Raw genomic sequence first — 24,789 nt, forward strand, 5'->3', positions numbered from 1 at the left:
CTCTGAAGTATATAGATTCAGTTTGTTGATTCGGTTTTTGTTTGATCTTAATCTTGTAGTGCAGAAGAGTAACAGCAGGTTACTGAATGGATTTGTATAGATTCTAGTCGCTCTCCAAGAGCCTCTAATGGGGGGAATATAATAAGTCTGTGCACAAGCGCACACGCACACACACACACACGCACCCACACACACACACACAAAGAGCTTTTGAAAAGCATCGCCCCTGCCTTGTGAGATTAAAAGATGAGGTCATAGGAGCGGTGTATCAGCATCTGAGCTCTCGGTCACGGTTTGTCTCCCTCTATTGGCTGAATTGTCATCATATAAACTAAAACCTATAATAACAGAAATAGAGCAAGTACTTGCATTAGTGTAAATATTAGTTTCTTGCCAAATTGTTCATATTTACATTAAAACTGCAAAACGTTAAAGTATTTTTATAGGATGGTAGGTGTCAATCAACACATAGCAGTTCACAACTGTGGGAGAGAAAGGAAAGGGACGGACGGATACTTTTTTTTTAAGCTAATGTCTGAATATCAGAACTCTGTCCAGAAAACTGCAATGGAATAGCTGAGATCCTGCCAAGAACCCACTCAGCCCACCCAAGTAAACGAGGGAAGGGTTGCAGAGGAGTTTATAATACTTATGATGATTCAGCTTCATCAGTAATAATCATTTTAATTTGTTATTATGCACGTAAAGAAAAAGGAAAAGGAAACAGGGCTGGTCTTATAAATCCTTTAATATATGAAAGAAGCGTTGTAACAGAAAATACAGTGTAATAGACCAAAACTTTTATTTACATTTCTTTACAAGGCTACACCTCAGAACAGGCATGTACAGAAGACAAGGACCAAACCGATACATACATAGTAATCTGCTACAAGCAAGACAGTTAAAAAAAACAACAACAAAAAAACAAAAACAAACTTATGAATACACTGAAAGAATATCTTTTTGCTGCCCTACTGTAAAAGAAGAAATTTGCAGTGGTTTCAGAGTGGCTAAGTGACACTTCCATACTCTCTAGCGGATCTGTAAACCCAGACAATTTAATAATTCCTGTTTATGCTCGTTTCCGCATCAAATGTCACGTCGCGGTGTGGAAATGTCAACGCTAATAACCGTGGCACTGCTGTTAATATGCTCGGCGACTAATCCGCTGAGCCGTTTCTCTGTGCTTCAGATGTGGGCAGCGCTGCGCGCGTGATGAGGTAAGACTCGTCAAGGTGTGATGTGTGGCTCACCTCTGTAAATCAAGCAACACGCACCTCATCGACCGCCACTGAAGCCGAAGCAAGGGTTCAGAGGGCGGGATGAGGACAATATTTGGAACTGGTTACTTGCTGAAGAAGCTTAAAGCATTGCAAATTGTTCTACCTGCTGATCTAATAGGTTAAAATAAAAAATAAAAAACAGGAAGAAAAAGTAGCAGAAAAGAGCAACAGCTAAATCTTCACTCAACACAAGTCTTTATTTGCATTCCTAAACTTCATTTGTGTTTGTCAGTGCAGGAGGGAGATTTGAAACTGGCTATGAAGCAGGAGGCTCATGCTGATAAAAACGTACATTCATGGTATGCCTACGTTTCCCCGTGGGAATGATTTAATTACCCAGAGGCATGGCAGGAGAAATTAGGAAGGTGTTTCACGAAGCAAGGCCATAACGATAAAGGACAGAGGATAATTAGCAGTGCTCTCTCCTCTCATGCTTTCCGCTACATTAGAGGAATACAAAAGCAGAACAACCCAGAGCTCCTAAAAACAAACATACGCCACCAAGTCCCCTCTGCATCCGTTGTACCGGAGACTGCTGCGGCAAATTAATATCCTGACTACCGAGGAGGTGGGTGATCGGCACATCCATCCAGAAAACGGACGGCTCAAGAGAGCTGGAAGTGCAGCAGACCTGACACGACAAAGTTAACATCTACACCAAGTTCTCCTACAAGTGGGAGAAGTGTGAGCCACCGAGTGCTTTCAAGGATGATTTAAGAGGGAAAAGATGAGCTCCTCTTTGCGCTGAATAACGCATCAGATGCCTCAACCTGTGTGAAGGGAAATTAGTCAAGATTGTGTAATAGAAAAGGAGAAAGAACACGCCTGCTACTCAGATCTAGAGCAGGACAGACTACTTCCAGATGGTGCTTCAACATTTAAAGGCCAAATGCACTCCAGAAATGTTATAAAAAATATTAAAAGCGTGAAACAACTCCCCAAGTTTGGCCTTTTGAAGAAGAGAAAGATAACTTTGAGACATTTCCCTTAAAGAGCAACTCTTCTAAATAGAATATGCACCTCCATATATGAATTATGTCAATTATGGCTTCTCTGAGTGACGGAGTGTTGGATCTCCTTGCTACTCCTCTGACTGGATAAAACCTCCATATGAACGTTGACTTTATAGATTCAGGTTTCAACTGCAGACTTTACTTCGCCTTTTGTTTTTTTTTTTCCTTTTCTGCTTTTAGCCTTTTTCCATACTTCTCGATGTAGAAACAAATTCATCTGTCCTGAGCAACGACCCTGAACACAACTTAAAAATAACATTTGCAAAAATGATCAGATATGCGTTTTAAGAATGACAAATAAGGCAATGTGTAAAAATATGCACTTTGAATGTATTGACTGATGCTTCCTCACAGAACAATTTATCACTGATTAGACCAAAGACAACGGCGGTTTGAGCCGAGGGAAGCCGTTAAGGTGCGTCGACGTCCCAGTCGAGGATTTGTGACATCCGATTAAAAAAAAACAAACAAATAAAAAATAATAATGTTTTGTTCTCGTCCTTCCAGTTTTCTCTCCGCTGTTTAAAAATACATCAGCGCGGCAGGCTGCGAAACCGACGTGCTCTGATCGGGTGGCGTTTTGAAGTAAGGTAGCATGTGGGCGAAAGCAACATGTGACAGGTACACGCAGCAGACAATCAGAAGGTGCTAAGATATTTATTCCACAGGCGGACTCAGTGGAGCGGGGAAGTTTTGGGGTTGTGTTCACAGAATGTGAATGCCTCTCATCTTTCAGGCGTGCGTGCATAGCATTCAAAATGCAAAGTGTGTATGTATCCAGCCCTCTTAGATCCTGTTTGTCACGCATCGGAATGACACCGTTACAACCAGACAATAGTTAAAACACTGTGAAGGAAGGACACGATCATACGCTGACCTGGTTAGAACCGAAGCTGGATGGCAAAATATGCAAAGCAAAGTCGTAAGAGCCAATCATCTTCTCACAAACAAGAAACAGAGGAAGCATCTAGAAATGCTTTCCAAATTCACTGCGTGGGATCTCTCTCTCTCTCTCTCTCTCTGGCTTACTGCACGACTGAGCTAGTAAAAGTTAAAGCAGCATTCGTGTTAAAGTGAGAACAGCATGTATTAACTATTCTACATTAAATTCAATTCAGACAAAAAGACGCAACAATTCAGTTAAAGATAAAAGCAAATTTCAATGTTTAATCTTTCTCTGATCTCTCAGTTCAACTGGCACTTTCAACAGAAAGAGACAATAAATTCACATTCTATCTAAAATGGTATTTGCATTCCAGAGGAAATCTCTCGTGGACAGCTGAAATTATTTGGTCTCTGTTACGATCGGTAACACCAACAGACAGAAAGAAGTGGTTTTGCAGTCGGTGCCTCAAAAAAAAAGAAAAAGGAAAAAAATCAAACTTAGAAATATACGCATCTATCTGGAAGTGGACACAAAAGAAAGCATGAACAAATAATGTCTTTAAACAACTGATATTAATGCAAAGGACAGATTATAAGACAAAAGTGGTCAAATAAGTCGAGAACAAAAGGCCCCAAACCAGCAATCCCACGTCCCAAAGGCATGCTCAGATATAACCAACAGATATCCGTATTAAACCCCTTTCCTTATATGGCACTGACCACACCGAGCAACTGTGTAATAAAATAAACATTCATCACAGAATCGCCTAATGATACAATCGCTATGGGGCAAACAGGGTGTCTTCCAAAGAACTATCCCTGTTTTACTGCATCTATCTTCAGCGGAAAGAACAAATCTTCAGCCAGGTCCTGAGGTATTAGGGAGCAGACAGGAGAAATTTACTATAGGAAACAAAAATAGGAACATAATGGCACTTTTTTTTTTTTACATTTGAAAATAGAATATAACTGTATTAATACCACTTAAAAGTTGCACAGAGAAGAGAGGAAATGGCATCCACATGGCATCCCCGTCCCGCATGAGTACACAGTCTGGCCAGAAGTTTGATCGCCATTTTCTAAAGCAATGTGGAGATGAATGCATAAAAAAAATAAAAACAGTCTTTGATGCTTGACCTGTAAAAGGACCTGTCGGCTTTCCTCAGTTTATTGATTTTGTCACCTTACTTCCAGCCATGGCTCCCCAGCTGACAGACGGTCTTTGTGCAACTGTGTGGCATAAATACATTTGTCCAAGGAACAAAATCAGACAATAATAATAATAATAAAAAAAAATTGTAATAATAAAAATCATCTCTCAAGTAGGCAACTCCGTCTTCTTTTTGGACATTTGGGTTCAAATCCGTGACGTTTGGTTTGCATTGAATATTTTCTTTCCTCATATCAAGTGTCACTGATGAACAGGAGAAGAAACGTTTTGTTTTTGTCTGTAGGTATGCAAGGATGTTGGCTCTCCGTCCACATCTGGACGGTACCAAGTGCGCTGCGATGACCTGGTTGGGGGCATGTGGTGCGAGGCTCATGTCACCAGTTGGCTTTAACAGCTTTGACATCACTTACCAGGTTTTGAGCGAGGCAGATGCCAAAAATCTGGGGGGGGAAAAAGCCACAGGACACACTGTCACAACTTCAACACTAGAAACAGCTGGAACAGTGTGATAAAAGGTGAACTTTTATCCACTGTATTCGAGAAGTGAATTTATCAGCAATTCAATTTAGCACAACCATAGAAAAACTGACAGACTCCCAGCTGACAGTCATACACACTCGGCTTGAGTCGGGTCAGCCACAAAGGGTCATTTATGAAGAAGCTGACTGTTCACAGAATACCGTATCCAATTATTTTTAAAGAACGTTAAGAAGAAGGGGATAAAGGTGTTGCATTCCTTGTGTTAAATCATTCTTGAACCAAAGACGATGTCAGAACAATCTAACCTGGGTGAAGGAGAAAAAGCACAGTAACACTACGTGCCCTTTTACTTTTGCATAACTTTTATATTTCACTTGTAAATTATTGCCATTCAGTCTCGAGGAAGAGTGGAGAAGCACAGAATCCAAGTCCATTCAGTGAGGATTTGGGAGGAGTTGGTGTATAAGTCTGAAGACAGTGTAGCCATCTACTAGGACATTTGAGACATTTTCAGCTTGAATCTGGCTCCTTCTTTTAAATGACTATGGTATCACTTTGACTGATGCCAGCTACCTATCCTGACCAAAATTTCATTGAGACTCTATGGGGTTTTGTCCAGGGAAAAATCAGAGACACGAAAATTGACGCTGCAGACAAGCTGAATGTTTCCATTACACCTCAGCAGAGCCCCAGGTTGATAACCTCCATGCAATGCTGCAGCGATGCAGTAATTAATGCGAAAGGGGATCAAAATATCTAAGTACATATATTATACATTAAATGGTAAGATGACATGCCTGGATTAAAGATCCAGACTTTTCTATTAATATTACATTTTTGGTGAAATTGGATTTTTGGTTTCCATTATCTCCATGTGATGATTGTCTAAATTAACAGGAAAAAAATATCAAAATATATCACGCTGTGTGTAATGAACATATATGATGAATAAACTTTACTTTGTGAATTGCATGATTAAGCAAATTGGCTTAATGATGATATTCTAATGTATTGAGGCGCTACGGGAAACAACTTCCCGACTCTTTCGGATTGGGGTTATGACTGGTCGTGCTGCAGAGGCTGGATATAACACCCTCTCACCACTAAGCGGCAGTAATGACACAAAATCACAATGCATTCAGCTAGAGTTTAAACAAAAACTAAACAGAATTAAGAAGAAAAAAAAACAGTGGCCACCTACAATGAATGTTTAAGGGGAAACAGAGAGACATTACCTGTAAAAGTGCAGTGCCAACAAAGATCCCAGCGACAACAATCAGGTTGTCCTGAAGCCACTTCTCAAACTGTCCCACACAGCCCTTGGTGAAGATCTCTTTCTGCCGGTCTTTTTCAGCCTTTTTATTATAAAAAAACACACACGCACACTTAAAATAAGAATAACATAAAACTCCACACTAACGTTTTTTTAACACAACTAGTGGAGTCAGATTTATTTAAACATCTGAACTCTGACTAACAGCTGCTCCAAGCAAACACAGGAAGCATTTTGCCCTGTGATACCTTCACTGTTTAAGATGCAATACCACAGCATGAGAGCTGAGTCATACTTAATGATTTCCACATAGCTAGGACAGTTTGGAGAATATGAAGCCAGAGTACACACACACACACACACACACACACACAAGCCTGCTGATGGCCCTGCCCGGAATGAGCAAACAGTGGGAGCTTTTTCACTGATACCGGACAGATGGTTGTCTGTGTCATCACATTCAGCCCATGATTTACATTTAGAGAGAGAAAGCTCAAGGTGTAATTTACTGCTGCCATGACACCAAAGAGGGGGGGTAAGAATAGGCGCCTCCATACAAAGCTTCCTTTGTGACTTTGTCAAGTCAACTAGGCAAACTCTTTGTTCGCTTGCAAAACCCAGAAGCTAGCTCTCAACCAATGAGGAGTCAAAAGAGGCTCTTGGCTACCAATAGAAAAGCAGGAAACACAATGTTATTCCGCCTGTGAAGCTATTTCGGCTCCCTGCCTTTCTTCTTTCCCCGTCCTCCGCATGTCTCCTGCTCTTCCTTGCTGCCCGCCCTGCGCTTTCCTGAGGAAAGCTGCACAGGAACTCTGTGCACATCCCTGATAGCTTCACCGGTCAGCACAGGAGAAACGGAGAAAATGAATCCCTTCCAACTCTGTGCTGCAGCTTGCCTAGCAACAGCAATCTTTCTGACTGCAGTGCAGTGAGTTGTAACCACCACACCCACACATGGTGGGAAAGGGAACGGACTGGCATAACCCACAGAGTGGCCAATTACAGAGTGGAGTTAGGCTGCTCTTTGGGCTAAAACTGGAGCCTAATTATCCCTGCTAGAAGAACAATCTGTTATTAAAAGCATGGAGCATGCATGGGAGTCTGTGTGATTACAAAACCTTTATATTCTCTCCATCTGCTAGGCCTGCTTCTTTTTTTTTCATATTTACAAATCTATATTATTTGACTCAAAAATGTTGAAAATCCTTATCTTGCTTCTTGAAAGCAAACAATATAACACCAGAATTGACTATTTAATTACTTAGTCAATTATTAGACAAGTTTAAATGACTGCTAAGAATACGGAGAGCAGGCGAGATACAAACCCCTTGATGCCGAATGTCATAACCACACTGTGTATTGATGATGTCCCCCTAAAGAAATTGGTGGAGAAAAAAAAAAGCACAAAAAGGATTCATTTTAGTCATTTTGATGTTGCATTGTTGATTTTTTACTCAAAAGTTTGGATCTTTGCTAAGTTTGACAAAGCAGAACGAGCAACAAATGACTTCCAAAGTGTTTATTAGGCATCTCTTGATCAAGTCTTTTTGCTCCAGGCATTGATCTCACCAGTAATTAGCTGGAATAAGATCTTCACAATATGACGACCTTGAGTGATATACAGATTGATAAACAGATTTAAGTAAAACAAAGGAGAAACACCTGGTAAACTTAGCTGTGTATTTAAAGTACTTGCTATGCACATCATTCAGCACACTATTTAACATTTTTGTCAGCTGAAAGCTTTTATAATGGGAAGTATTCCCAAACACCCACATTTTATTTTTTTATTTTTTGGTATTCATTTAGGATGGAGTTTCTGCTGATATCCAAGTTCCCATATCTTTTCAGATGACATGAAAACCTTTTTGTAGCATTTTTGTAACATGAGCTTTTTGTAACATTCGAGCACAAATGATAAACTTTGAACCTGCATTAATAGCAACATAGTCTTTTCTGTAAATTTGACAAATAATTACGCACTCCAATGCAGACATTGGTCTTTGGAGTGGGATAAAGAGGGATGTTTCCACTTTTATCTGTAGAAGAGCCACATGGTTTGTTCTGTACAAAGCGCTTCAGCTTTCAACAGATAGGTAACGAATGGATGATGGATGTTGCATCTTGCACCAGTCTGGGTGCGAGAGCTCTTTATTGAACAATCTGCATCTTTTTATTCTGTTATTTGTAAAATATTGGTTTGGAACTGAATGATCTTGACAGGAGATCTCCAAATAGAAGTATTTGTCCAACCCTTAAATGAGACTTAATTTTTGAAGAATGCTGCAAACTGGCGCTTATGAACCTCTGAACATTTTTTTTGGAGGGTGTCCTAATTGACACAAGAGCATTTCCTTCACAGATGCCTGAAGTCGTCAAACACAATGCACACCATCCATCCATCCATTTATTTTTCGTGGTGATAATGAATGACTCACGGCAGGCTTTTTGATACAACAGGAGAAAGGGACTCCACAGCGTTCTCTGCTAGGATTCCTGTGAGTGCAGTTGAAGTAGATGTTCTGGTTCCAGTCGTCAGGCCCATGAGCTCCACAGCACATCCACTAAGAGAGCAGAAACAACAGGCTCTGAATAAACTCCCTTTTTCTGATCTAAGCTCTCCAGCTCGGTTAGATAGGCAGCTTACTGGGGCGGGTGGGGACTACATGAAACTCCATGAATCAACCACAGATCTAATCTCTCTTACAATACCTCATGATAGAGCTTAGAGTTTACACATAAGAACCAATTATCCAAAATTTGTCATTCTTGTAATTGGATAGCGATTAGAAGGAATTACAATAATAATAATTATGAGATTTTCTCCAAAAATGCCCTCACTGCTAAGTATTAGTCTGATCTAGAGTCGCTTTTAAAATGTAAAGCGAGGTTTCACAAGAGGAAATTTATGCTTACAACATGCAGATGAGTAATGCCTGAGGGATGTAGACAGGTTTTCACATGAATTTTAGTCAGCTGGTGAGGCGGAACTCACATATTCCTGGGTAAAGTCAATTAGATTCTGCAAGTCGATGTCATCGCGATAAGCCTTGATGTTATTATTGATGAAAAAGTTTAACTGGTCTTTGATCCAGTCCTTGAAGACAAAGGCGAGGATCCCCGCAGTCAGCTCCAGGAAGAAGATCAAGCCGAGGAAAACGGAAAACTGGAGAGGACAGGACAAGACACAGAAAACAATACGTCACATCACACAAGAATGAACACATTGGAAAAAAACACACTAATTTTGCTTTGACGGTGTTTTACAACAAATGAACAGGAAAGCTTTGACGTTCCAGCATCTTTTATGTGGCGCCTGAACTGATGTGACAAGCAAGAGTGCAGCAACAAAGCCTGCTGTCCCTCAGGTGCCGTTACATTATCCATTTACAGTAAATGCAGGAGACGGGGCTGATGATAAATGCACAAAAGCCACATTAGCTCCTCAGTCTGACGCCTGACTTATTGCTGCTAATGGACATCTGCTGGAGTTAGTAGATGCTCAGAATCGCAGCCAGCAATGAGGCAAATTTGTCTCAGTCAGTGACATGCCGTTATCAACACAGCCAACCACGTTAATGGTGATGCGATGGTCTTCAATATAAAAGATAAAAAGCCAAGAAGATGCCAAGAAATAAGTCTTGTAGTGGAAAATGAGTCACGTTTCTTTCTCATTTCTTAATGCTTATATTTTATTTTATTTTTTTTTACATGGATCAGAATTTAGAACATATTTATAATGTGTAACAAACTCGGAGCATTTGGCCTCCGGTGAGTCAAAGTGACACCTGCTACCCAGCCTCGGCGCTGCTGCGACCCACACATTTTAAGCGGGGGAGGTGTCAACTGGTTCAAATGGTGTCTGTGCTTCAGAAGCAGAGACAACTTACAAATTTAAGCAGGAGTGTGTTCTCTCGGAGCGCTCCGATGCAGCCGGCAAAGCCCAGGATGAACATGACCCCTCCCACCACTATGAAGAGCCACACGGGGTCAAAGCCCCCGAGGTCGGTGATCAACGACAGATTTGACAGCACGCCCTGAGGGAAAGAAAAGACAAAAGTGCGCAAAAACTCAGAAAAAATACTAATTTCCTCCATCACCACAGTGATAATGCATAACGCTGATAAAAGTCTGCATATCTAAAATCTTTTTAGTGTTTTGATGTTAGTATTCGAGAGGACACCTTTACCACTTATGCTATCAATTTTTGAAGTGAAGTTGACGTTCTGCACTGTTAATAAATCACGCAAAAGGCTAGAAACACTTTCAAGAATTATGATTCTCTTCTGTGCATCTCTTTTCTATAATGAGAAATATACACTGAAACAATCACAAAGCCAAGAATTGTGTATTATTAATTTAAAATATGAAAGAAACAGACAAGCCGCTGCACCTGCAAAACTATTTGGCTAAAGCTCCTTGACTTCATTCTGTTTCATGATGTCGCCACCACAGAAATCACATTTCATTTTTACAGAACACCAGGCCATATTCCAAACCAAAGCCCTCACTCTTCTCCCTCAGGTGATTAAACATGGGTGTCTGCAATAGGGACATTTATTTAAAGTTTGAAACAGCTACACCTTTACTTAGAATTTAGAGTGACAAAGCTATTAGGTGGTGCTGCAGTGACAGAATCATTAGTTACTGTCACTCGCAGCGTTTTTGCTGCAACAGGAAATCCTCTCCTCACTATAACGCTGCTGATGCCCACAGGTGTAAAACAGAGATTGTATTTGGTGTTTTAACTTTCTGTCTGTGTGCTCAGCATTCAGTCCACCATAGGCACGTAGTTTATAAAGCGGTTGGGCATAGGCAACTAACAGGAATCCCAACAAACTTGAGTAAATTGTTGATGACTCATCACACTCAGAGCACACTAAGCTAACCAAGTCGTAGCCAAACATGTAGTCAGATAATAGTAAGCCCAATAAATATGGGTTGTAAAAACTATCGACACATGCACGCTCTCTCCATCTCATTGCTGTTATATTCTTTTTGTGCAGACACACACTGCTTTATTTTTCTCTTTCGTTTGGCAATAAAATTTATGTCCCCTTCACTTGAGCTGTGATCATTTTTTTAATCTTTTAAATTGATTAGTTTTTGAGTTAGCCTAAGCAACTTGCAAGCGTGTTAAAAATCTTAAACTTTACATGTACTCCACATAAATCAAGTTAAAAAGCTTCTGAGATTATGATTTCACTCTTAAAAGCAGTTTTGAATATTTTTGCTATCTCAAACACCATTGCCACCACGGTGTGCCTATTTATACTGAAGAAAATTACATGTTGCTTTATTTTAAGGTCGTGTGTCAAAGTAGGGAGCCACTGGAATTAAATATAAACAAAAACACCCACTGTTTGCTTTCTTTGCCACAGTCTACAGAGAGAAACAACACCAAAAAAACCCACATTCAATAAAATACAACAGAAGAAATAATAATAATGAAATCCTATACTGTCAAGTTGATCTGTACTGGGTAAAGAAAATGGTATTTGAAACAGGCAATACTGCTTTCTTATGTTTTTTATGTCACTTGTGGCAGAATAAACTGCCTTCATTAGAGCTTTAGCACACAGCCTTAAACAATAATGTGTCAGGCTCCAAGAACTGAGCTTGAAACTAATCACCTTAGTCACTCAGACTCAGATTCACCATTAGGCCTTTTCAGCCCGTGCAATTCATCATGCAACCTAATCCCTATAAATTATTCACGCTGCTCCACAAAGGTCCTCCAGTGCAGCGCTATTTGCACACAGTTCATGGCCACACATTGCTAATCGGTACACGCGGCCACGCTGCTGCAGCAGTTACGGAGCACACTGGTATAATTTCTTGCTAATTAAAGAGCAAAGTGACTGTCAACTCAATTGGAAGAAGTTTTGCAAGTTGCCACAACTCACTGCTCATAAAAGGTTAATGGTAAAATATGACCTCTGTGTTCTTTACTCTGTGCACAGAAAACAACAAATGTTCAAATATGTGTTTTTCCTTTGGTGGACATTCAGACAACATGTTTGAACTTCTGACATCTTTGAGTCAAATCAGTGTTATTTTAATTCCTTTTTTTTCCCCTCCTTTCTTGCTCAAATTTCCCGGGCATTGAATAAAAAAACTGAATGTCGAAATCAGGGATGCAGAACAAGATAACAAGTTTCTAAGACTAAATGCAAGATAAAAATCTTCACATAATCTTCACATAATCTGCCCAAATATACATTTTATACAATACTGCATCTGAGCCTCAAATCATGTCCACAGCATGCAGAACCTTGAGGAATTTTAGTTATGCTGTGGTGATCATTTTGCTCGCTCACAGTTTGCATTTGCGAGCGTATGTTTATACATACCTTCTCCGCCCATGCCCACAGGCCTATACCCAGGAATGCTGCTCCTAGCAACTGTAAAACAAAGCATATAGAAGACATCGCCACTGTGAGAGAGGGAAAAAAAAACATCCTAAACATATAACAGTTAAGAATGCATGAATCAGATTTGACTAGAAATAAATGCAAGGCATTATGTGCAGTAATTCAGTAGGGAAAAGTTTCATAAAACACTCTTTTATCAGGTCTGTTGTGGAATTGGTGCAATTTACAGGCACGTCTCTTAAGGTAAGGTAAGGTAACTGCCTTCAGCCCTTTTTAACTACGTTAAAACAGATTTATTCATGTCGTTCCCTCCCAACACAGCTTTGCAAACTCATATTTTCTGCTATCACGGCAGTAAGAAGTAATTGGAGGATTGTCTGGTTTGAAATGATTAACATCATCCTAGAATTTGCAAATACATTATGTACAGATTATAAAGAAAATTAAAGCTGCAAGCAGCCTCGAACGGCCCTCGCAGCCAAGCGCCGCTCCGGCCTATTGTCCACCGCGGGGTACGAGCAACCGCCGCCTCACGCCAGCCACCACAGAAGCTCTCACGCAGTTTTCAGCTCCTCCGCCCGCACCGCAGAAGCTGTTGCTCAGTTTCCATCAACGCTGGCCACGTGCTAAGACAGAAGTTGTTGCGCAGTTTCCACGCCCGTCCACCAGGCGTACGCACTGATGCGTTCGGAGTCGCTCCTTGACGATGCAAAAAATGTGGTGCAGATTCATTGGTTTAGCGAGGAAATATAGCTGGCGGATTAATGTAGGACGCGCAGTGGAGTCAAAAATATTTCAATGCTGTTGTTCTTTTTAGAGGTCAACAAAGGTCATACGTGTCCAATTTGGCGTCAGTCGGATGATCCACGTGTCATTTACAGCCGATCGTATGCACATGGCGAAGTACTACAGTTCGTCATTTTTCATCATTTTCAGCTGTGTTTCTAAAGCACTCTATTTCATTGTTGGAGTAATACTTACTCAGAGTGGCGAATTACTGAAATGGTTTGGAAGAAGTAAGAAAACGCTACATTTACTGCATGATTTAATTCAACAAAAATTATCTGAGACATTTCTATCCTTTTAGAAATTTCATGGCAACGCTCTCACAAAGTTTTCGCGCCCATCCGCCCGTGGATCTGTTTGTCATTGGTGGAGGAACACTGACACCTACTGGCGAAATACTGATATTGTTTTTCATCCTGTTTATCTGCTGTTTCATTTGTGGAGCAATACTTACCCCAAGTGGCGAATTACTGAAATGGTTTATAAACGCCAAAAATGGGATCAAAATCTGAACTTCAATCTAAAATGGCCGACTTCCTCTGGGGTTTAGACCATGGGTCCAAGAGACATTTTTGTAAGTCCTGACATGGTACACATGTGTACAAAGTTTCGTAATTGTAGGTTAAAGCATGGCTCGGGGCTGATCATTTAAAATTTTCTAGGGGGCGCTATAGAGAAATTAGGCCACACCCTACAAATATTGTGATGGATTCCTGTCGGGGAGTGGATGAAGATCCATCCTTGTGAGTTTGGAGCAGCTGCGCCCAAAAATGTGGAATTGAGAGCCAAACGTAAGGCGATGGCGTTACAGGTCACTTCGCCACGCCGCCACGCCCAGCTGCTCCATTGAAGCTGGTCGGGGTTGGAATCCTCAACACACCAACATGTCTTCTGTGTCTGGGCACAGTTTCATGTTGATGAGGTCAAAGGGGTCAGATAGCGACCGTTCAAAGTAAAACATGACACTTCCTTTTCTCAGGGGGCGTGGCCTAAGTGATGTCATCATTCGACCATAGGGTATTGTAGGACACCCGATGATGATCAATCACAGTAACTTTGGTGCCTCTGTGAGTTTCTGTGTAGGAGATATAGCAGTTTATTTTTTTACGGCGAGTAGGTGAACTTTGACCCTGCTAACCCCCTTCAGCATTCTCAAAAACTCACCGTTTTGATAACTTTAGATGGGACATGCCTTATGAGCAGACTGACCGAGTTTGAAGCCGATCAATCGAAATCCCTAGGAGGAGTTCGATCAAATACGGAGGCTGTAAACGGCAAAAATGGGGTTAAAATCTGAACTTCAATCTAAAATGGCCGACTTCCTGTGGGGTTTAGACCATGGCTCCAAGAGACTTTTTTGTAAGTCCTGACATGATACACATGTGTACAAAGTTTCGTATTTGTAGGTTAAAGCATGGCTTGGGGCTGATCATTTAAAGTTTTCTAGGGGGCGCTATAGAGAAATTAGGCCACGCACACCAAATATTGTGATGGATTCCTGTCGGGGAGTCGATGAGGATCCATCCTTGTGAGTTTGGAGCAGCTGGGCCTGAAATTGGGGAATTGAGAGCCAAACGTATGGCAATGGCGTTAGAGGTCACTTCGCCACGCCGCCACGCCCACCTGCTCCATCGAATCTGGTCGGGGTTGGAATCCTCAATACACCAACATGTCTTCTGTGTCTGGGCACAGTTTCATGTTGATGAGGTGAAAGGGGTCAGATAGCGACCATCCACAGTAAAACATTACACTTCCTGTTCTCATGGGGCGTGGCCTAAGTGATGTCATCATTCGACCATAGGGTATTGTAGGACACCCGATGATGATCAATCACAGAAACTTTGGTGCCTCTGTGAGTTTCTGTGTAGGAGATATAGCAGTTTATTTTTTTATGGCGATTAGGTGAACTTTGACCCCTGCTAACTCCCCTTCAGCATTCTCAAAAACTCACAGTTTTGATAACTTTAGATGAGACATGCCTTCTGAACAGACTGACCGAGTTTGAAGCCGATCAATCGAAATCCCTAGGAGGAGTTCGATCAAATACGGAGGCTGTAAACGGCAAAAATGGCCTCAAAATTGGACCTTCAATCCAAAATGGCTGACTTCCTGTGATACTTGCACTATGACATTAATTGTAAATTTTGAGCATCTTGGGGAGCTCTACAAGTGTACCAAATTTCATGTCTCTAGGATAAAGTAAGTGAATAGCAAAGGGTCCTTTGAAAATTTCTAGGTGGCGCTATTGAGCCATTTCTTGTGGAATTTTTGTGATGACTTTAAAATACGTAAATTTTAAAGAGGCTTAAGGCCTCCGCCAAGTTTGGTGAGTTTTTGAATATGATAAAGCCCCAAAAAGCCAATTCATTTGGAGGGAGAATCATAATAATAATAATAATAAACAATAGGAAAACAATAGGCCTTCGCAGCGCTTAGCTGCTCGGGCCTAAAAACTGGGGGGAAAAAAATGCCATATGTCATTATCCTGTTTCAGGAACCCCTCTGGTGCTTTTCCATAACGTTTTCTTATCAGTTGTGAGACAAGCACATACAAGTCTGAACTTAAACCTGAATAAGATAAAAACTGCTTCGAGGAAAAAATAAGTATTTTTAGTTACAAAACTAACTTTTGTTTGTTTTACTTTTACACCACATTGAGCCAAATGCAACTATAGTTGCATTCCTGTTTTACACATCCACCCACATGCTCACCTCTGCCTATGTGAATGATGCTGATGGGGGTCGCTGTGAAAAACAAACCCTTGGTTTTAGCAGGACTTTTAGCATTAGACTTCCTTTGTTATGCGTTTCAATATTGCCAGAGTGACAAATATTGCACGGGCACTGTGGCTCTCTCCATCACTTTAACAGGCCTGTCAGACCGGAGCCAAAGTGAGCCATGTCTGAATGATTGAATGCCACCGCTTTAACAAATAAAGCCATAAACGCTGTGCGTCTCATGTCTGAAAAAGTGATTTTAAGGTGCTTTACGTCTCTTGTTAGAAGAGGAAATCATTGCAACTGCAGGGTTTCCCCCTCCCTCCCCGAAGCTTTAAGGCTCTGTGAGTATGTACTTTAAAGCTTGATCACTTGACTGTTAAGCAAAAACCTTGGAGTGCTGCTCGGCTAACATTTGAAAGAAAGCGGCACCACTTTATGGTGACTTTCAAATTTAGACAATTAAACCTATGTTTACAGAATATGCAAAGCAGATGTCACAATAAGTACTTGTGTTTTTCCTTGTTTTTTTTTTCCCCACTCAACTGCCGTGAGGCCACAGAACGGCATACAGAGCCGATTTATTGCTTCTGAAAGGCAATAGCTATCAGATATTTTACCAAATAACTCCTTGATTAATTTGTTACACCGACATACATGTGTTAATTTAAGTTTTTATTGAGTCCCACTTCTTAAGTCAACAAAAATAGTTGTGTCTTGTGCTGAACTGCAGTGTGTGTGCATGATGATTCAGAAAGCCACTTCTCCTTCTTTTACCAGTGAAGATGAGTTAGGTCAGCAAGACTCGTTCAAGACTCCAAGATGGCGCAATATGCAAACTTGCTGCTGAGACTTTTGCACTACATCAATTGAAGTGTGTAAGCCACAGGCGAAACATTTGGTCTCTAAGTTTCAGTTTATAGTTCCTTTGTTTAAAACCAGCATGAGCTCTGTGGGTTTATTTGCTGCATAAGCTGACTATGTTTTCATTGATATGCACCATTTTCCACAGTTCATCTTAAGATATACATTAATATTACAAGACCACTGCTGAATAAATGTTAACAAAACAGAGGAGGGTTGACAAACTGTAAAAAAAAATAAAATAAAATAAATCAGTTTTGATATTTTACACAAATTCTGTAGTTGCTAAAGCCAATAAAGGTTAATTTGATAGAAAAGTCTCAACCATGTTAAAGCAAATCCTTGCTCTTTAATGTAAAAATGTCCTCCCAATATTGAGGTTTATTTGATTGTATACCATGATCTATACAAATGTAATTTATGGAGATTTTTTTCAGAAAAATTCTTCACAATATCTGAAGCACAATTCTAGCCAAATATGTAACACATAAGTACATTTAAAATGTGTTAAATTATCTTGAAGTTTATTGAACAGAGTAAAAAAACAAAAACAAACTGATGCCGACTTATTGGTTTAAAACGGCAAAAAATGGTAGCAGCGTGGTTGGTTGGATAGGTAGTTGCGTAACAGTTCTAGTGAAGGGTGTGGAGGTGCTGTATTTAGAGAGAAAGTGACAGCCAGGAAGAGCTAGGATACACAGGCAGACACCAGGTAGCAGGGATTAGATTGACAGATCAGAGGCTTTACTGTTTTTAACACGCGGCGACCTGCAGGTGGTTTAAATCAGACTGTGACGGGGAAAGCAACACCAAACGCTCATCACACGGCACCGACTCACACTTAACCTTGCTCAACTTAAGAGGTTAAAAAAGACAGACGCAATTTTACTCAGTATAAGATGAAAAAACTCTTAGGTTTACTTGGGTTTTGAATAAAAATAAAATAAAATGAACAGGCTGAAGCTATAGGAGGAAACAAAATTGCTGATGCAGCCTTTCTGTGTTGTTTCTGCATGTTCTTCCTGTATCTGTTGGGGATTTCTCATAGAGCTTCACTTCTTTCTGGTTGCTTGTCTCCTTGTTTCAGGCCTGCTCAGATCCACTTGTTCAAATTCCTTCACTCACAGCATAACAAACATATTTGACATTAGGGCAGCACAAACTCAGGAAAATAAGAAACTGCGATGCTATGGCAGAAAGTTATGAGAACTACTGGAGATGAGATACCCACATTTTTCTGACCAACTGACCAGGCAAGTAGTTAGCGATATTCAGTGCATGTATGCATAGCACTTTAAACATGGAGTCCAATGAATATAATGCCCAGGCGGTCAAACTGATATTGTGATGACAATTGTAATTCTATATAATGTGCAGCTCGATTACAACTGTGGTTTCATAGAGATGATTTGCAGCTGCTAGACAAAAAAAAATGGTGAGTCTTAGTTTAGAAAATAATACAAATAGGCAAAAAAAAAAAAAACATGCTCAGGCCATAAAAACAAAAACAAAAAATTTAAAACATTTGCAGGGCAATGGAGCAAAGTCCATGTAGATTATAAACACACATTCAATATACTGAAACAGGAATGAAGCTAATCATGATCAAAGCTTTTTTGTGTTGTTTTGTTTTCTTCCCAAGTTTGCATGAATCACAACAAAAGCATGAAAAGAAAAAAAAAAACAAACTGGAGGTAATTATGTCACCTCACCCACTCTTGGCACAAGAGCAAGTTCTGCAGAATTATGACAAAAGACATGCAAGTTCAGGCATACACGGTGTAAGTCTGTGGTATGGAAACCAACATTAAACTTTGTTCAGCGTATACCTCTATATATGTTTTACGCAAGGTTTTACCTTACCTGCAGATTCGACTGGATAACCAAACAAAATATAATCAGGGGAAAAAAAAGTCAATTTAACAAAGCAGGTTTTTTTCAAATTTATATATCATTTCACACAATTTTTCTATTCTTCTTAGCAAAAATAAAGTAATTTAAGAAAGTTATCATTCTTCTTGGTTGATAAATACTACAAAACATTCAAATTCCTAGCTGGACCACTTATCACACCTTCATCACTTTACCCATCTGCCACTTACGCTGTAGACCTTGGTCAGCTGAAGGAAAAGCATTTATTTTTTTCACTTTTCTAAATGTACATTTTTAAAATGTCTGAACCAAACATTTGTGTACACAGAGACTTAGGGTCACGGCCTCCAAATTAGAAAGCCAATTTTTAGGCAGGCATTAGTATTGTCTGCTTTCCACTCATGTAGATTTAGCACAAATTACTCTAATGTTAACTCATGAGGATATATTCAGCCCTTCATTGTGACTGGTTTTTTGTGTTTCTCATAGGCCTCCCCAGTCAACAAGTGATATTATTCTCTTCAAAGGGTAGACATGAATAAAACACCTTTTAAGGTGTCCCCTTTATCTGAATTTTGATCTATTTCATAGTTAACAAACACACTTTGAGAACCACTTTCAAAGTGGACAGAGGTTTTAACAGAACTAAAACCAAAATTGTGTTTGCTCAAACCATGTCTCAATAAAACTCACATCATTATAAGGACAGAGGCTAATACACCTTCACAATCCCAATAGCCAGTTCTGGTTATATGGAAGTGGCAACACTCTGTGCTTTTTAAGCCCTATCTGCAAATTAAACTTACCTCATTGCACAAAAAGATTGGGATTGAAAGAAATTCAAATGAATGGAACAAATGAAAGCAATCTGAACCTGCTTTTGAGCATTACCTACATTACTTCCTTTTATCAAAGTTTCCCAGAGTGTAATGTGAGCCCCTAAGGTTAAATTGAGGTCAGAAAGACTAAGACACCACAGCACTAACGCTACTGGAAGACAACAGTTCTCTTTACTGATTGTTATAATTGTTATCTTTTTTTTAAAATCACCTCTTAACAGTTTGGAAATGAAATGCAAGCAGGAAAAGCAGTTTTACTCATTCATTTAAAAATAAGACTCAGTCTTTGAATATTTAAACTCTGCTGTTGGTAATTTGGATCTCATTTGTCATTCTGTTTTCAAGCACTGTATCTTTGTACTTGATCACAGAACAAATAAACCCTGGAACAAGACGTTTTTGTGATAGCTTTCTGATTCAGGCTTAAAGATTGTTTCCAGAAAGTTCTCACTAATGCTTGTGTCAGAAGCTTGTTTTCCATGAGGACAGAGATTCTCAACACATGAAAATATTCCTCCTTGAGCAAAATCATCTTTTACCTCAACCAACCGTGAGGCATGTCTCCATCTTCTTTGAAATGCACACGTATCGAAATGACTTGTCTGACTCAATAAAATGCACTTAAATATTTGTAAAGATAAAAAATTGTTTTTTTTTTTACCAGAGAATGTCTATACAGAAGGAGTCAAATGTCAGATTAAAGTTAAAACTTCTCTGAACACAAAATGCTTTTCTATAAAGATTCATATTGTAATCTTTGCTAAAAACTGCTGTCATGTAGCACTTTGGTACAGACTGTGCGACTTGTAGAGATCATAATGTACAAGCTTGACACTAACCTGAGTAAAGCTAATATGCAAGATTTAGTACATGAGAGATTTCTTCAATTCTTTCTCCAGCGCCACAACTAATGAATGGAAAGCAAGCTCTAAAAGTGGAGGTGACAGTTTTTGGAAAAACTATTCACACCTTTGAGACACATGTATATTTTTAGATTTGGTCTCATTACAATCACAATCCTTGAAGTATTTTAGTCAGATTTTCTAAGAAAATAATTTAATATGTAGACCCAATGTTGTTGGGTGTGGATTTGCAGCCACCCATGTTTAACTTGTTACCCCGAATAGATTCACATGTCAAAAAGCAGTATTTATTGACAACACTTCATCTCACCCTCCAAATTCTGGCAAACAGAAAGCTGAAAGCCATAGGATGTTTCAGTTTAGGAGTACAACTAACATGTCAACTAAAACTGAACTTCTTTGACCACAAATGCAAAGCTCTACATGTGGTAGAAAACTAACCATGCACCTCACCCTCTCTATTTATTTATAAAACCACTTGTGCTTTTGCTACCCATGTCACACACTTGAAATTGTACATTAAGCAACAAAATATTTCAGCCTGTCGTTGTAATGTGATGAGGTTGTCCAGATACACAAAGCATCTCGAATTAAATCCTGTTCCGAAGAGTCCACTTGTGACTGGTTCAGCTCAGGTAAATGTTAATACCAGGGGCTAACAGATTCAGCTCTAAATTGGTCTTGACGGGTTTGTTCCCAAACAAATGCATTCACACGTGTCCCTCGATAGCCTTCCACCTGCGGGAGATCATCCGATGCACACTGTGGCATCAACTGTGGAGCAGTGGAGCTGCCTAATGGCTCTCTGCATCCACCCAATTCGGTAACTTGGTTACAGCTTAACAAGCTCTTAATTACAGCATGCAGAGCTTCCACACATTTCAGCAGCTCAGGCAGAAAATGTGATTAATTAAAAAGATGTGAGGAATGCATCTAATCAAGGGACGAGAGAAGGTGAGTTGTTTTCCGGCGTGAATGTCTGGCTGTCTCGGAGAAGCTCGGGGGAGAGGAGAAAATTCACTGAGAAAAGCAGCACTAGCGTGGACCCAGCAGAGAATTTTTATGGCCTTACAAACATTCTCTCTCAATTTAGGCAGTGTTTTCAAGCTTGACAACATCACTATGAGAAAAACAAATGGACTGATTTAAGAAGAATAACCCCCGTCTCTATCTATTTGAGCAATGCACGAGTCTGTCTATCAAAATCCGGCTCCGCAGCTCACATACAAGTGGGAAACATCTTTTTGTTATTATCAACGGAAACAGCCAGCGAGCTGGAACTTGTTCCATAGTTTCGCACAAAGCGCAGATACGAGCCTGTTGCCTTGGCCTGAGTGTCAAACTGAAAGAACATAATATGAGTCAAACACAACACCACGTACTGAGTCAGCCCTCTGACTCAATATTTCCCACTTGAATCCCCAATCCAATTGAATTACAAAGCATTTTCATTTCAGGCAAATTACTGCGTATTCACACACTTTTTTTCGACGCAAGACTCAGGCTCATGGGATGTTTATCTAGTTCATATTACCTCAGTTTTACATAATGCAAGTGTGTCAAAATCCCTCAGTTTTTAAGATCTTGAGGTGTGGGGAGGCGATGACGAACAGGAAGAGAGCATCTGTGTTCCATATATTTAATGTGTCAATTACAACATATGCATAATGGATGAAAACAAGAGCCTCACACACCACCAGTGCCTCCCTTTCAAGCTGGTCTTTGTTCTCACCATCCCCTCTTTGTGGATTCGAGGGTTTGCGAGTGCAGAAAAACAATGCTGCCAAGCAAAGCCTCAACACCGTGGCTGCGGAGACTTTAAAAGAGATGTTTGAAAAGAAAAGAGCTGTGTAGTATTCAGGCCGTGTGGCCTTTTCTTTACAACTGCGTGTGGGAAGATCCTTCGGGGCAGACAGACACACCATCACTTCACCCACAGACATTAGACCACACCAAGCTGTACGAGGCAATGCAGGGGAGAAGGGGGTGGTGAGTCAACCTAAACAGAGAAACTTTTCACAATTGACAGGAATAAAGATGGTGGACGTGTTCGTAAATCACGTCACTCAGATTGGTGGTAAATACACTTAGAAATATATTAAACAATCAGAAACAAATGCTCAGCTTATTTCTTTTTAAAAAGATTGGTATTGTAAAACATATTGACCTAAGACATTCTAAACTACTATAATGCCTCTCCTAGGGGGTAACTGTAAAACCCAAATCAGAACAAGCACAGTTAATTCAAGCTTATGTGTTACGTGAGTAGTGGCTGATCAAACGAGAAATTCTCAAGCCACTTTATAAGGTACACCTTTTCAACTGCATGTTAAATATCCACTCAACCAATCTAGACATCTAGACATATCAAAGATAACTTGAAAATGATCAAACCATTAATCAAAATACAGCAGAAAGAGAATGCAATGACTTTGTTGGTGCCATGCAGGCTGGTCTGAGTTAGCTGCTGATGTACTGGATTTTTTTCATTTACATACAACCATCTCGAGTTTACAGAGAATTGTCTAAATAAGAAAAAATATCAACAGTTGTGTCAAGATAACACAACCAAGTCCAACTTTATCCAAAATGATACACTGAACATGACAATGAGCTCAATGTACTCCAATGGCCTGCACAGTCACCAGACGACAATTCAATAAAGAAACTTTAGGATGTAGCAGAATGAGAGGTTAGTATTACGAAAGCGCCAATAAACTTGCAGAAAGCATGTGATGCCATCATCTCATTCCAAAATCTCAGAGGAATGTTTAACACCTTGTTGAGTTTCACCCTGGTACTATCAGTATATTGAATTAAACTACACAAATACAGGCAAAATCAGCCACTTTTGAGATAAAAAACAAATGTATAAAACAAACTTCAACCAACAAAACAAGTGGTAAGAACAACAAGCTGACTTTACTGTAAGATATTACTTTTTATTAACCTACATGAAATAATGAAAACCCAAACAAAATGCCAAGCTCTTCCTTTTATAAATGGGAAACATTTTGACTTTAGAGTTATTTTACATTAGTCATTCACTTGGTGACACAAGTCACCAAATGAAAATAAAATCAGGATACAAAAAGTAGTGAGTAAGAACAGAGAATGTGCGAAATAAGCTATAACAACGCTCCTGGGTTTACCTTGAAAGTTTTAAGCCATTTTATTGTCATTGTCTTAAACTTATTAAAAAAAACCACTTGTATCAGAACCATCAAGACCAGCAGCTTGATCGTTTACGTAAGAAATCATTGATTAGACAAATCAGAACAGTAGCTGGATTAAAAGACAAAGTAAACCCCCTAAAATATAGAATAAATGAATGAATACAAAACATAACAATACGACTAAAACGTGAAAAAAACGTTTGTTCAACACGAACGGTCGTCACGTCGAGGTAGCTTTACGTTGATATAACTTTCTTTCTTTTTTTTAACTCAAACCAGGCACTTAATGCTATTAAAGTGACAGCAAGCGCAAAAAAAAAAACTAAATTGAACTTACCCAGAATATAATGTTAAATCCAAATAAGAAGTATTTAACGCAGCAGCTGACCTCGGCTCCCTTTAAGTGACGGTGTTTTCTACTCATTCTTCCGTGGAATAGTAACGGCGGCTATTCGGTAAGCTAAAGTAACCTACAGGGATAGGTACTCCGAAAGCTCAGCTAAAGCCGCAGTTCTCGAACTACTCCCATTGAGGTTTGTTGTCTCCATGAGCTGGACGGAGCGCAGTTTACTCACCGCGGTCCGCTGGGCAAGCCAAATCAAACATAAGTCACTTGTTATCGTTCTCTTACTTGCTAGGCCAGCTAGCTCGCAACTTCTACAGTTAGCGTTAGCGGCTAACATAAACAATTCGGGGACACCTAACTAAGGCACAGACATCCATCTGCAGTTCCCCTGGCATACAGCGGAAAAAATTGCTTTTTATTGCTTAAAAACGCCCAGATATAGTGTTAAAGCAGGTAACTTCTCAGCTCGACCTCCCTAATCTTATCTCGTCTACTCCATCGCCGCTAATAAGAGCCTTCATCTTTGTTTTCTTTTTTTTTTTTCCTAGGGAAGCAAGCCCTTGCTGTCAAACGACAAAAACCCAGTGTGTTTGGATTGTGGCCCTTTTCACCTCAAGAGCGGCCTCTTGTGTCGTCAAATGAAGGTTTTTTTTTTCCTCACTGAATTGAGACAAAATGTTCTTCTGGCTTATAACCTAATAAAGCAGCACTGTATTGATCAGATAAAGAAAAAGTGCAGGCATAATACTGAACTAATTCAAATCTTACAAGAACACATATTCTCTGGTGCTATATTAATAACATAATTTCTAACCATGTTATTCATCATGTATGTGGTTTCAATTA

At 39.8% G+C, this 24,789-nt stretch overlaps 1 protein-coding gene across 2 annotated transcripts; it reads right to left on the reverse strand.

Annotated features, from left to right (window-relative positions):
• Positions 1–730: 730 nt before the first annotated feature.
• tspan17 (tetraspanin 17) lies at positions 731–24,475 on the reverse strand. Of its 2 annotated transcripts, XM_055034318.1 has the most exons (8): positions 23,935–24,475; positions 12,459–12,509; positions 9,996–10,142; positions 9,101–9,271; positions 8,544–8,669; positions 7,431–7,478; positions 6,068–6,187; positions 731–4,792 (listed from the first exon to the last, which is right to left on the reverse strand). In XM_055034318.1, exons 1-8 carry the CDS (start codon positions 24,019–24,021, stop codon positions 4,727–4,729), a joined length of 816 nt encoding a protein of 271 aa, XP_054890293.1. In that variant the 5' UTR covers positions 24,022–24,475; the 3' UTR covers positions 731–4,726. The 2 variants fall into 2 exon arrangements, with proteins under 2 accessions (XP_054890293.1, XP_054890292.1); XM_055034317.1 differs by lacking the exon at positions 731–4,792 and having other exon boundaries at positions 4,801–6,187; positions 23,935–24,038.
• Positions 24,476–24,789: the final 314 nt, after the last annotated feature.

Source organism: Poeciliopsis prolifica, unplaced genomic scaffold, assembly GCF_027474105.1.
Source record: "Poeciliopsis prolifica strain line A6 unplaced genomic scaffold, Auburn_PproV2 SCAFFOLD009, whole genome shotgun sequence".
Classification (NCBI taxonomy): domain Eukaryota; kingdom Metazoa; phylum Chordata; class Actinopteri; order Cyprinodontiformes; family Poeciliidae; genus Poeciliopsis; species Poeciliopsis prolifica.

What these genes read in the sequence shown, in the direction of transcription:
- tspan17 (XM_055034317.1), bottom strand. Translation starts at nt 24,021, where the DNA reads ATGAGTAGAAAACACCGTCACTTAAAGGGAGCCGAGGTCAGCTGCTGC. An exon ending in TGTGGGCATGGGCGGAGAAG is followed by an intron (nt 10,143 to 12,458) that starts GTATGTATAAAC and finishes TCTTTCCCTCAG; the next exon opens with GGCGTGCTGTCAAATCTGTC. An exon ending in GTTGTATCAAAAAGCCTGCC is followed by an intron (nt 7,479 to 8,543) that starts GTGAGTCATTCA and finishes CAATTTCTTTAG; the next exon opens with GGGGACATCATCAATACACA.